A 14,817-nucleotide genomic window follows, 5' to 3' on the forward strand; every position below is an offset into this window, starting at 1 on the left:
AACGTCTTATTACCCATATCAGGGAAGGGAGATGTATCTTTTGTTGCTCTTTTTAAAGTACCAATACTAGTTTCAACAGGCTCATGACCAATTGAGAATTCAATATGTGGAATCATTATTTCCTTTCTATAATAGAAGTTGAGTACATGTGAAGGATGTTGCGTGTCCCATAGTAAGAGGATTCAAAGCATAATGTTATAAGTTTATAACCAAGGAATGAATTCCATTGAGATGACATTAAAATACATGAACATACAAAATGAAGACAGAAAACTTTTAAACATGACTACTACACAGTTATTCTAAAATATCTCCTACCATATCCTGCTACTCTTATATACTGGAATATGTACCAGAGTCAACCTTTTCCTTTGGTGTTATTCATTAAAACACAGATGACATAATTCTACATTTTTAAGGCCTCCATTAGACCGCTAGTACCTCTCTCTCTTAACATTGACTTCAATATTGATACAATCTATGGTCCTTCTTACAAAACATCCCTGCTAGGAAGACAGCAAGGGCTCCAGAGGAAGATGTTAGTCACCATAACACACCTAACTGGGCAACACTCTGCCATGGAGGAAATGACTTTCTAAACTGAGGATGGCTTCTGACTTCCTGTCTGCAACAAAAGGACTAATAGCTTTTATTATCTTTAGTTCACCTAGTGAAACAGATAAAACTATTCGGTCCCAACAGCATGAACATTTTTAAAAAATTTTACATTGTTCACAATATGCACCACTTTACTGAATTCCATAGATTAAATGTTAATTATGGTAATGGAAAGAGAATACATTCTGAAGGTAGAAACAACAAAAGAAGCCTAAGTATATGTTTCATGATACCAGAGGAGTACCTTATAATGTAAAAAGAGTTTTAAATTATAGATTCATTTTATTTTGCAAACAAAATAAAAGGGGTCTTACCTGAATGCAGATAACTTTTGAAGGGAAGAAAGAAAAAGATGAAAGGTCCAAAAAGAAGGGGTTCTGCCAATGAGGCCTAGTTTAGGACAAAGCTGGACCTAGGCTTCATAAAGGATTGGAAATGGGGCAGGCTGATTTTCCATCCCTAAAAGTTTATGGGGTCCAATCCTGGGTCAATCCCTACCTCACCTACCTCCGTAGGCATAGATGGTGAAGGAGAAGGCAAGGTGAACAGAAATATGGGACAGACCGTGGTAAGCTTATTCTCACTGCAGACATCCTTAAATAATTTAAGTGGCTTGACCTGCATTACATAAGCTGCCACTGGTGACTGAACATGGGGACACTGCAAGAACAGGGAGTAACTCCACCACTGGTTCACATTAAAAAGTCACTAACTTTTGATTACTTTGAATGGTCTTACCTCTACCAACATTTAGCTTTAATAACTGTCATGCCAGTATATTACTGTAACAAAGTGTTGAAAAGAAGCCATTCTTAGAAAATGTAGAAAATCCAGCAGCAGAGAAGGGGAACAGTGCGGGGATGGGGTGGAGTGGCGAATGCTACCTCAGTTTCCAACACTCCCCCATCGTGTCTCCCTGCTTGCTGGTAGTTGCCTGAAATTCTATTAATGGTCTCGTAGAATTGGAGATTAAAAAACTAATAATAAAAGATGCAAGTGTTGTACACTGGTTGATGGATGTGTAATCCACCACCACCAACAATCCATAGCGTATTGCCACCAGATCCTTCATGATGCAAAGGCAGGAAGTGACAGGAAGTTTCAGGTATCAGGTTCTTGGGCGGGGAATGCAGAAGAAAGGAGCTGAGGTTTTAGGGAATGGGTCTGCCCAAGGCCATCCAGTTTGCCTTCATTAGGGTGAGCACAGAGAGAAATTGCCCGGTCCAAAGGGTCAGGCTTTCTCCATTTGGCACCTGCGTAGCCTAGCACAGCTTAGTGACACATGACACGTAGTGACCACCCATGGTCAATGGCATTCCTAAACAGTCCTATTTGCTTACCAGAACTCACTTGCTCACGTGAGAAGTTTGTTTCATGATGATCCATTATGAAGGTTTCAACTGCAATTTCTACTAAATTCAAGCTGGATAATTTCCAAAGGAAGATACATCATTTTATAAATATTTGTTATCTGTCCTCATATTTTAGCCTTTTTAAAAAGAAGATTATTCCCAAGTTCTAAAAAAGAGGCTTTTTAAAAATTACACATGAATTTCTTAAACTCCATTTTTTCTAATTCAAACAGAATCACTCCATTATTGTTTCAACTCCACTCACTAAGAAAATTATTGCCTACCACCAATTAATTCTTACAACATCATCTTAGCCTTCACTCTTTACAAAGCTCCATTTAACTTCCCTCAAACCTCCCAATATAATACGTACAGGATAACCATAATCATCATGGTCATTAACACTCCCATTATAATAGACAGCTTCCATATATTAGCTATTTATTAATATTAAAGGGAATAGTTATTTTAAAAGTCCACATGTGGCCTTCTCAATGTCATTCTCTCCTTTGCACAGATTCTCATGACCCTCTTTTTCTCTTCTCTATCAAACAGAGCTGGCCTACTCTTGAAATCCTAGAATTTATAAAATTCTATTACTTCCACTGCCTTTTCTGAAATGAGATTCCTCTTTTCTCTTCTCCTTTCTACCAAGTCCCCCACACTCCCAACTTCATCCATGCTATGTTTTCTTTTGAGATCAGGTTCCAAATATAGTAACTTTATGAAACCATATTTCATAAAGGCTTTTGCATCAAAAAATCAAGGTCTTCAGAGGTGGGGGGAACAGTATATAGTATAGTGGGTGTTCAAAAAATATGTCTATAATGAAACACTCATTAATTTCATGTTTTTTTCTTTCTCCTCCATTCTTATTTTAACAAACTTATTTAGTTTGTGACTACTAATTATCCATTAAAAGGACATCTGCAATAGGCATCCACAAAGCCTACATTTATTACCATATCATGATGATAAAATAAATGTGCTTGCTGTGTATATGCTGAGCTTCAGCCATTCTATTCAATATATGTTTACATTCATTTATCTTCATAAATGTTAAGAGCTACCATATTGCTAAATTATCATGTGGTAAAGTCCTAAGATTTTCCTGAAGCATAAAATTCTCCCACCAACTGTTTTCCACCTTCTCATTTTGAACCCTTTCTTTTCAAACTCCTCTTAAGCTCTTGAATATGCTAAATCCAAACTATCAAACCCTCCTATTAAACTCTCTCCACCTTGTGAACTGAACATTTAACCCTTATTCTAGTTTCCATCCCATAATCGGGGTTTAATGAGTTTCTGCCTCAACACATGGATAAACTTCATTAGCAGCCATGTGTCTCAGCATATTAAAGGCCCTTTAATGTCTTAAAATTGCCCCATTTCAGTTGCTATTGTATAAATTCAAAGAATTCTTATCTATGGCACTGAGGAGATTGGAAGTGGTCGATGGGCCCCCCTACAGTTCCACACTGAGGTATTTAATTTTATCCTGCTGATACGCCTGACCTTGAATTAGGGCTTCTATTTATATAAATTAGTGTATTATCACATTGGCATCATTTAAAAAGATGAACAGCATCAATAAACACCCTGTCCAGAAGGAGAAAAGCGACTTTTTATTCTCTGAATCTTCCATGCTGCTTCTGACTACCCTCATTTAACGTCCAATCTCCTGTTAGCTGCTTCTCAGAATGACCCGCCCTGTTCTCTTTTGCTGGGCACTCCCTGGCACGGTGCCTGACATCTACGGGCACTTAATACCTGTTTGCGGAACAAGTGCAGAACAAATCAAGTAAGAAACAAGATAATCCATTAAACACGATGCAAACCGATGGGACAGAAGACATGGGTCAAATTTTAATTTTACCAGTGGAGGGGTGGGTTACATACCCTGGGCTAAGTTATTCTTACATTTTTGGTCCTCAGTTTCCCCTATATGTGATAATGCTTGCCTTTCTTATGTCATAGGGATGGAGTATTAACATCTGTCATTTTAATGAAAACCAGGACCATAACAAGAAAGTCTCTCTTTAATTCTAAGGTTAAAAAAAATGGTAATAATAATGGCCATAATAATAGTAGCTATAGCAGTAGCAGTAACAGGGCTGGAACCTTAAGACCATTCCTTTCTCATTGCCTTGCACCTTGCACTGGTTTTCAGTCACCTGATAAGGAAATATGTTTAAGAACCTTCCTAATTCTTAATCTACTAAGAGGACATTTAAAATAGTTTTCATTGTCCATTTGTATTTAAACTGTACATTTGTCATTTCCACTTATAATAATGGGCTACTATAAAAAAAAAACCCACTTGACTTTTTTTTTCCTTCTCGTTATTAAGCATAGAAATTAAGAGCTCAGAATGGAGGAAGACTTTTTGGTTCATATCCTCGCCTAACCACGTATGGGCTGTGTGATGCTGGGCAAATTACTTAACCTCTCTGGGTCTCGTTTTCCTCATCTGCAAAATAAGATAAGAGAGTTCCTGCATCATTGGGTTAATATGAAGATTAAAAGGGCTAATATTTGTAAAAGACAACAAAGCCTGGCACATAGCAAGTGCTTTCTAGGTATTTATTGAATAAATAAAATAAACAAATTATATTTCAGATGTTAAAGAGCTTTCATTACATGTGCATATTCTTTCATTATATGTATGTTAAGAGGCATTTTGTTTGCCTCTTAAATGCTTCACTAATCTTTTTGTTTGTAATATTTTTAGCCACCTTTTCATTTGAAAATAAACTATTTCCCTAAATCCTGATTGTGCCACCACTTAGAGATTATGCCATCTCTTGGTTCAGTAAAACCTGTTTCAAAGCAGATGTAAGCAAACTACACACTTGTATTGCCTTTCCACCTGAAAAATATCCCCTTATATCCTTCAGTGTAAAATCTAGACTATCTTTATTACCATCTATGTATTAGGCAACATCAACTCCAGGCTGCAGCAAGAGCCTTCCCAGTAGCATACAGAGAAGATGGTTTCTTCACATCTCCCTCCACTGTGATCAAGAATAAAGATTAGTTGCTAGCTTTGTCCTGACTTTACCAACATGACTCACTCTTAATAATATAAATGTAGACATGCTTTCATATGAATTTTCAAATTTGAAAATTCTGCTCACTTAGCACAAAGCACCATTTCAAGTCCAGGTTTTTCCTCTCTTCTTCAGAAGTGATAAAAAAGAAATGTAGAAAATAATCCTTTCTCTTTTTGCATAGAAACCACTAACATTTCAACAAATTGATGTTTGCTAAAAGTGAGCATAATAAAGAAATTTTTTTAACACTGTAAGGGAAGGTTCCCCTTGCCTCAAAATATAAAGATTATCTACCCAACTCTAAGAAGACGGATCAAACTATGATCATAATGGTTGAATTACTGAGAAAGAAAAATATATTTCACAAAGATCAGAAAACAGAGTGGGAGAGAAAGGTCTGTAATGGCTTGGCTGCTAAGGACATATTTATGTTCATGCCAACACTAAGTGCTTTTGCCGATAAATAAACCATATGTCCATCATCGCACGCTTCCTCTTGCTGAGATCCTGCTACTTCACAATTTTCCCTGTGTCCCATTCCTTGCCTCATCTTTTTCCACCTCCAGCCCGGTCTCCTACCCCTAGCTTTACTTCCTTGGGCGACCAGAATTTGTGCCCTATCTACCAACTGGAACATCTGTTACCTGAAAAAAAAAAAAAAATAGAAAATCACCTCATTGCCTACCATCCTCCAGGGCAAAAAGTTTGAAAGATTCAGCATTCTCAAAAAACAGCCACAGAAGGGAGGGGGAAAAAAGCATTATCTTTTCCAGCTCAGTAAATTCTATCTGTATAAAGAGTAAAAGAATAACACTTTAAAAATTCCTCAATGCAAGCAAATCCATGTTATCAACAAGGTATTATCTGTCTTTATGCAGAGAAGACAGAGATCCACACATTTTATTTCATTTTTGCACTCTGGCTCCTTTGCAACATATTACCATATAGAAGAGATACAGTATAGCTTTAACTCTAGAGAACAAAATGCCAATATTTCCCTTCTTTCTCTGGGATGGTTTTCTTATCCCTTTTGTTTTTTTCTGTCCCAAAACACCTCCGCAAGTGAAAGATAAAAAAATATTTCCACTAAATTAAAGATAGTACAGTGTTAAAACAGCTTGCCTGAATCCAACCAGAGCCCATTTTTTAAAAAAAGTTCATTTCCACATTTGGTCAGCAGCTCGCCCCACTCTATTCCTTGTATCAGCAGCCTCTTTCCAACCCAAATTCCCATCGCCATATACCTCTGCCCTCAAGCTCTTACCAGTCCATTTCCTTTATATGTTTGCACTTAATTTGATTCCATCCTTCATGCTTTTTTCATTATTCTTAGTTCATCCACACCACATAAATTATCACCTTTGTTTTCAGTTCCCCATGTGTCCTATTCACACCAATTCCAAATAAATGCTTCTGATTCTCATCCATTTAATCCAAATTAATTCACATTACCTCTACCTCCCCAACCTCCATCCTTATCACTACCTCCCCTCTTGTCTGTTTCTCTTTCTTATGGCACCTACTTTTCCCTCCACGCTTGTTTCTAAGGAAGGTCTTGTAGGCAAATGCTTCTGCACGATGCAAGGCCACTGCTCCCCGTGTTGTCTGAGGGGAGCCAGGCTCTCCCTGTGTCACTGCCAATGTCAGTGGACGATGCCTGCGTGTCCAGTTCCACCCTCCACAACTGGTGTCTATGAGCATCACCACCCCACGTCCCACTGATCATCCATTGGGAGTGAGGGTTTCTAGCTTACATAAGCTGGTTTCTGACTCAATCATCATTGATCAATATCAACAATGATAGCCAGAACCATAATCAACCCCGCTACTACTGTAATGAGTTTTTACTAGCTACCAAGTATTTTGCATGCATTTAATCTTCAAAACAATCTAGGAGGTAGACACAGTTATCCCTATTTCATAGATGAGAAAATTAAAGCTCAAGTGAGACAAATAACTTATCCAGTTCATAAATCTAGGAAGTGGTAGAGCTAGGACACAACTCAAGTCCACCTGACCAAAGCCCAGCTCTCACCTACTGTGCACTACTGCTTTTCTAATAATGCACGGTGCCTCCCTGAGTAAATTCCCGTGGGAGGAGTCTTTCCACCTCAGCCCAACATAAGGCAAGTGGTTGCAGGTGCTGGGTAACATAATGAGCTCCGCCTTGGTAATCACTCGGAGTAGACAATGCTCAAAAAACAAAGCACCAAGTAACGCATGAAGCATCACAGTTACCCCTCTGACGTCTGTTTGGAAAAGGGGACCTCTGGACTCCCCCAAAAGACTCTCTGCTCTCTAGGACCTGTCCAGTCTCTACACCAGGCAGGATGCAGCCTGTCAATCATTCAGAAAGGCATCCATCACCGTAAATTCCACAGACTCAACCCAGCTCAACATTTTTGTCCCATCCTGCTTTCTCTGGCTTCCTGGGGTGGCGGGAGCAGGAGATAAGTCATGCACTGAAGCCAAGGAGCACTGCAATGTCTTGCCATTACTTCACTCATTGACTTTGGAAATAAAGGAATATAAACAAATGACTACTTTTGAAACAATATACAATATCAGAAAGGAAAAAACTGACAATAGCAGGAGGCATTAGCCTTGGTGTGTGTGGAGTATTCAAACCCCAATTCTGATAGGGAAACATGAGTGAGACTCCACCCCTGAGCCGCAGGATTCAAACATATTAGGAGACCATCCCATGCACTAAGCAAAAGCCGCATGGGAAATTAAGTTCCGAATTAGAGGAGTACATGCCTAAGTTCTGTGTGCAAGGAAGGAACATCAGTTCTCATCCTCCCATGGGAATAACTTTGAGGTTCAAAACAGTGATTTCTTCTAGTCACATATTATTCATTCATACTTCAGGAAAGTTCTTTTGTTCTGCACAAAGACAGCTCGTGGACCCCAAAACATTAGAATCAAAAGGACCCTTAAGAGAAAGACTATTTGACATGGAAATACATGGAAAATGAGGCCCAGTAAGGGAAGGAGGCAGTCTCAAGGTCACAGGACTAGTTAATGGCAGAGTTAGAACTAAAACCTAGGTTGTTCGATTTGCTAACCAATGATCTTTCCACCGTACACTTCTTTGGTGGCCCAGGCCACAAACCCCAACAGAGCACCAGACACTTCTCCTAGCTCATATACTATCACCCACATCTCTCTGAGAATGCTTTTATACTGCCACTTACATCTTTGGGGATTTTCCCTACCCAGCTTGTAGTGTACAAGCAGTATACAAAAGCCATACAGATAGATAGCACACTCTTAGAGGCTCACTTAAGAACCACCAATCAGAGTAATTGCTACTAGCATCCTGGTAGACCAAGAAAGACACCACCCCTAAGCTCTAACCTCAGAGTAGAGAACAAAGAATAGTTCCAAGAAAAATGTCGATCTCACTTTTTTCTGTGTGAACCCCACTCTTCCAAAGTATCCCATTGCTCAAAAGATCAATACGATTCCTTGGAGTCACCACACAAGTCCCGAGTAAACTGCACAGTCCCCATCCCTCCCCCACCCGCCCTTACCACACACATAGCAGTGTAATCACTTTAGCAACTTCTCAGTAACAAGCTCATTAAAAAGCAATTCTGCCATCTCTCCATAAAGCACGCGCCAGAGAACAATGCAAAAGAGGAGATGCCAATTAATTATAGAATGATCACATCTAATGAACTTTGAAACCCTCCTGCTGTTGGTGACTTTGATGAAAAATCAGGGATGCTGGGAAAAGAGTGAACAGGGATGCCCTGGCTACCTTGTTTAACTGTGAGTGCTTTCAAGGCACCTCCTCAGATCCCAGTGTTGATCAGAACTGCAGAGCTACACTCACAAAACAACACAGGGCATCGGTAGCGTGACAAGTGTCTGCGTCAAAGGCAGCTGGGAGTCCCACTGCCAGAGCCCCTTCGGCCATGCTCAGAACTGCTGGAGTCTACACTGGGGTTGGCAATGCCTCTGAAAGAAGCTCACAGCCACCAAGGGACAAGCCCATGTCCTCTGCTTGGGACATCTCGAGTCCTTCTGCTTCCCCACCCGGGCCCTCCTGCCTCGCTACCACCTCCTGGTCAGCACGGATGCTGCTCCTCGAGACAAGGAGAAGCCTTCCCACCACGAGGCTAGCGGAGGGAAGGGAGAAGAAACCACATGCGGCCGACTTGTACCACTACCTGTGTGAGTCCTCTGATGGGCCTTTAAGTGGGAGCTTTTTGTATAAACTTTCCGGCACCCGTTAAACTGACAGCGGTGAACCCTCTTCTTGTTTTCGGGGCATGCATCCGCCCCTAGACCTCCTTGGTCACTGTCGCTCTGTCCACTCTTAACGGTCCCGGCTGCCGCCACGGCCGCTGCTGCTGTCGCAACCCCTCCCACCTTTACGGAGCTGAGTGCAGCCTTCTTGGCCACCAGTTTCAACGTCACCGTGCCATCCACGGCGGACAGAGTCTGTGAGGTTTTGACCAGATGGCGGCTGAGCTCAGGGGACGATGGGGGCGTTAATGAGGTCACTGCGTTGAGCTGGGCCTGGTTGACGGCTGTGTAGCTGTCTAGAGAAGAGCTGGTTGGCTGGAGGCTGAGGCAGGTCTCAGATAGCAACTTGTCCCGAGAGAGCAGAATGTCCACTGCCGAGCTCTTCTCACAGATGGTCGCTTCCACGGGGAGCAGCAGGGGGTCTAAGCGCCGGAAGCTTTCCTCAATGCACGGGGGAGGAGAAGCGTGGAGGAAACAGTCCAAGTCCTCGCCAAAGGTCTCTGAGATCCTCCTGGGCTCCGTCTGTAGGTAGCGTTCCAATTCAAGGCATGTCTGCAGAGAGGAAGAGGGAGGGAGAGAAACAGCCATCAGAGGCAGAGAACACTATGAAGCCACATGTTGACAGGCAGAGGGGGAAGGTCCAGAGAGAATGCTCTCATGGCTGGTGTCTGCAACACTTCTGGAAAGGTCTGACCTTGCTATTTACTCTCTGAATACCCCTGAAGGGATTGTAAGGGTCATATCATACGATTTCAACTACTCTAGCTGAAGGAGAACTAGAGCCCCAGAAGGACTATCTCACGTCTTCAAGACCTCGGAGAACATCAAATGACAAAATAATGACTTCTGCCCCTCAATCCAACTCCCAGCATCTTTAGGAGCTCCCATGTGAGCAAGAAGCAAATAGCAATAGACAAAGTTTTGATGCTAAGACAAGACTTCCCAGAGTCCACCTTCATTTTTCAAAATAGACTCGAGCAAGTCACACAAATAAGGCAATTTTTTCCAACTTGCTCTGAAGAACAAACCATGTCCACTCACACTAAGAGGTGACCTCAGCAGCCATTAGCCATCAGCAGGAATGGACACTGCTCTAAAGAGCACCTACTATAAAACTTGTGAGGCTCAAGACAAAACCCTTGTGGTTCACAGCAAATTATTAAAAATACAATTGCTACATACTCTGTGGCAAGGAGCATAAATCCCATTTCAATGGGTTTAGCATCTCCAACTACACATGACAAAAGTAAGCTTAAACATAGCTACCTAAACAACTTAAAAGATAGGACTGGATATATTTCAACATAAAATTTTCACCTGGTAAAGAATTAGAGAAGGACCAAAAAGTTTAGTTTCAACAAATCTTTATCTACTGTGGTCGTTCAGTCTACGTAAGATGGTAGAAGTGATGTCATGGCAAAAGAGATACTTGAGAAGTTTGTATTCTAAAGCTCTCCTCACTTAGAAATCCTACAATTCCAGAATCTTGTATAAAACTACATTCCTCACTTGTACTATTAGCTCAATCTCTATCTTCTGGATTCAACAAAGAACCATCGATAGCAAATTTTAATGTGACTATCTCCAAATTTACTGCCCCCATAAAGTTTCTATGTTTTCAACCAATGTTCTGAATCTAGGCTTTTATTTTGTTAAGAATATTTTTTAATGATATACCTAGTCATGTTGTATCTGTCAAGGATTTTATTTTGGCGACATTTCAAAGGATTGGGTTTTAATCAGACTTCTGGTAAAACTCTGCATTACTGAATAAGAAAACTAGCTACGGTTTAACTTTGAATCAGCTTTGGGGCTCACTATAGATCTTCGATGGTATGTCCTAATGAATGGTCCCAATCTTCATGCAATGCTCAAATCATAAATGTTCATTCAACTACTGTGCTCACAGCAAGGTGCAAGGCTTTGTATGTACTATAAGGAGAAGGCACAGCAGTAGTAAGTGCAGAATAAATGATCGCAAGCCAAAAATGACATGAATTTACAAAGTGATATGATACCACATAGATACCATAATATAAAGTATGTTGATAAGTTCTTAGGGGCTAAGTGGACAATGAATTCTATACTCTATAATATGAACATATTAATCAAGGAAAGCTTATTGGGAAGGTAAATATGTATTTTGCTTTACTTACTGATTAACGAATAGCTCCAACTTAGTAGTGTCCCACCAATTTATATTAGAAACCAATACTACCACCTTCTCAGGTCTAGAAATATGCATTATCCTCACTTGCTCCTTTTCTGAACTTCACATCTCAAAAATTTCCCCTTCCTTTTTCCATCTCATTGCTAGAAATCATCATTTACTTCTCTCCAATATTGAAACCCTCATTCTTAGCTCCAGTCAATTCACTTGCAAATTATAAGATTCTACTCCTGAAACTTCCCTTAAATATCCCCTTGCCTTTTTAACCATTACCTACCCAGCACAGTGCCTGGCACCCAATAGGTACATAATGTCTGTCAAAGATGAAACCTACATTATACTATTACTTTGCTTGCTCTACCTCTTCTACTCTTCAAAAGCCATCTTCTGACACCCTGGATCATGCTGAGATCTGACCACTAATACATGTCTTCTGGAACACAACTGTAATGCTTCTTGAGCTCTGCCCAAAGAGCAGAACCAGATCTCTGAGACATACATACATTCCAGGTAAAAATCAGCTGAGTCATGGGTTATAAGATGTTCTTGAGGCAGTTCCCTGCCTCCCACAAAATGACGCGTTCACACTCAGTCACCACCGTCTAGCTTTTGTGTGCCCTGTTCCTTTACATACCTTCTAGCTCAAAGATTTGAAAGTCTAAGAAATTGTTATTTTAAAAGGCTCACATCTTTTCATATTCAGAGTTCTGAGGAACTGAGATATTCTAAATACATTTGCACGCTCTTCTGGGAGGATTAAAAAATAACCTACCCAGTATGCCCTGGTTTGAATCCCAGGAGCACATGAGTCATACTTATGATCTAAAGACAGAGAGACCTCTGATCACTAGGATGTGGTAAAATCTGGATCACTTCAGAGAGGCTATAACTCACAATCCTGACACAGGACCTGAGAATTGCAGAGGCATGAGAGCCCATCAGGATGTGTTGAACAGCCCTATGAAATCATTATAGAATAATTTTTGTCTTGAGAAATCCAATTTTTATCTGCCAGAGATGAAGGTTAGGTAGGTAGAGGTAGAAGTTGACTGAAAACCAGGGTGAGGGGTTTAAAGATGTTCTCATCAAGAGTGTGCAGATTAAAATGTTAAGAATGAGGAGGACTTTAATATTAGATTATTTCTAAGCCAATAAAAACATTTATCTACAATGTTATTTGCAAATGATTATAAGAACTCATTTAAGAAATGCCCATGATGTTTAATTGGAATTTCAGATATCAGTATTTCTTCACATATTTTATAACACACACACACACACAGAGGTATGTATAGAAATAAATATAAATGTGTGCATGCATGTGCAAGTATACACACATGTATTTCCTCACTCCATTAACTGAAAGAACCAACAAGTAAAGATACCCCTGTAGCAATGAGCAAGCTTAGCAAAGAGATCTTAGTTTCTGTCTGTCACTATTCAATAAGGGGAACCAGGGCTACTTGGAGAAATAGTTCTTTGAAGGAATGGGGCAAAGAAAATACAAAATAAGCCTAGAATATCATGTAGTACCAAAAGGCAAAAAAGTGCTCATGAAGTGATGGAAGTACATCAAAAAGACTCAAGAGCCAACTTAAAGACGCTCACCATGGCCAAATCTGGACAATTTGAGGGGAAAAAAAAAGACTAATGATAACCATAGATTATATTCCATAAAATAAAATAAATATCTACTAATTCATACTAATATAAATAAATGATTGATGAATAAACAAATGGATAGGAAGGGTCAGCTCCTCCTTACAGTAAAATTCCAATTAATAAACATAGAAGGAATGATGGAAATAGAAAATAACCATTAGGCTAACAACAAAGTAGTAATGATTTCAAGTAAGAATCACCAATGGATGCTCAAAATCAGTGATGAGAAACAAGATATCTGCCTAGTCACAAAGTATCTCCCCCAACAAGATATTTGTTTATTACAAAGACAAAAATGATAACTGTGCAGTGGAGAAGCCTGGCAAAGACCACCTTAACCATGTGATCCAAGTTAGTAGCAACAGTAACAAGTATACTGATAATACCCCTCATAGGAGATGCTGACGGGATACGGTATTATTCTGAGAGATTTCTGCCAACAATGTACAACCTCAATCTAGTCATGGGAGAACATGAGACATATACAAATTGAGGCTTCTTCTATAAAAGAACTGGCCAGTTATTCTTTAAAAGTGTCAAGGTCATGAGACCAAAGGATGGGAAGTGTCACGAATCGGAGGACACTGAGAAGAGATGACAACCAAACACAATGGATCCTGGTCTGGGTGGGGAAGCAGGAAAAGGATATTGGTGGAAAAAATAATGTAATTCCAGTGGAGTGCACAGACTGGCTAATGGTATTGTATCACTAATAATTTCCTGGTCCTGATAATTGGACTCTGGTTAGGTAATATTAGGAGAAGCTGGGCAAAATATATAAGGTAATTCTATGTACTCTTTTTGCAACTTTTAAGTATAAAATAATTTCAAAAAGAAAGACAGACAGACATACAGACTCATTAGCAAGCTAAGAGTGTCTCTAGATTATAAATTTGGATATAGAATTCAAATTTTTGTCCACCAGAACCAGAGATTTACTCTGTTTCAATGTCATGCTAGCCAGAAAATGCCAAATCTGAGTCAGCAGATGTCAGTTTAATGACATAAATTATGTCTGTCTGGTACCTCACCTTGGAGACACGAGGCTTCCCTCAGCCTGACCTGACAATACAACTTAATTGAGCCACTGGATCAACCCCCACCCTCTGAAAAATTCATTATAGTCAGCAAAGGTAAGGAAATGTTCCTAAGTACAAAGTGATTTTCCTCTATGTTTATGAGTCACAAATGAGCTTTGTGAAAACTCTGATATCTCAAGTTTGAAATGCATGGCAGCTTCTTCTCCTAGCTTCCTAATAAATATCGCCTGAAATTGGTTTTAAATGATCATCCTGAAACCTTTTTTAATACTCCCTTCATGCTTTTCATAACCTTCTTACTTGTTGAAACATGCATATTAAAAGTAATAATCCAAGACCTAGTTAAAAAAAGAAAAGACTTTATACCTATTACTGCCATGCCTACTACTTCTATGATAATTTTACTATAAGGAGATGACTCTTCCCCTCTATTTATTTATTCAATCATTGATTTGTGGATTTATAGATGTTTTAGTCTATGGATTATAATCCATTATCATCATTATTCATTTTTGTTGTTCAAGGTTCCAGAGGCAGAAGTTGAAAGAAAGAAAACAGGACAATTCAAGTCTTGTCACACATATTAAGTTTACCCAAATCTCCCTGCTGCTGGCAAGAGGTAGTTACTTTTACAAGCTTGGGAAAAATGTAAGACATTTGGTCAT

The 14,817-nt window shown here is 39.7% G+C and overlaps 1 protein-coding gene across 3 annotated transcripts in view; it reads right to left on the reverse strand.

Moving 5' to 3' along the window:
• The window catches only part of KLF7 (KLF transcription factor 7), an 84,239-nt gene that overhangs the window by 32,190 nt on the left and 37,232 nt on the right, over positions 1-14,817 (reverse strand). For 2 of the 3 annotated variants that reach the window (XM_012769126.2, XM_076005872.1), the window contains one exon: positions 9,202-9,832. In XM_012769126.2, the coding sequence (XP_012624580.1) occupies positions 9,202-9,832 (631 nt within the window). The remainder of the gene's footprint in view (positions 1-9,201; positions 9,833-14,817) is intronic. The other variant, XM_076005873.1, reaches the window with a different exon arrangement.

This window comes from Microcebus murinus, chromosome 8 (genome assembly GCF_040939455.1).
Source record: "Microcebus murinus isolate Inina chromosome 8, M.murinus_Inina_mat1.0, whole genome shotgun sequence".
Lineage (NCBI taxonomy): Eukaryota > Metazoa > Chordata > Mammalia > Primates > Cheirogaleidae > Microcebus > Microcebus murinus.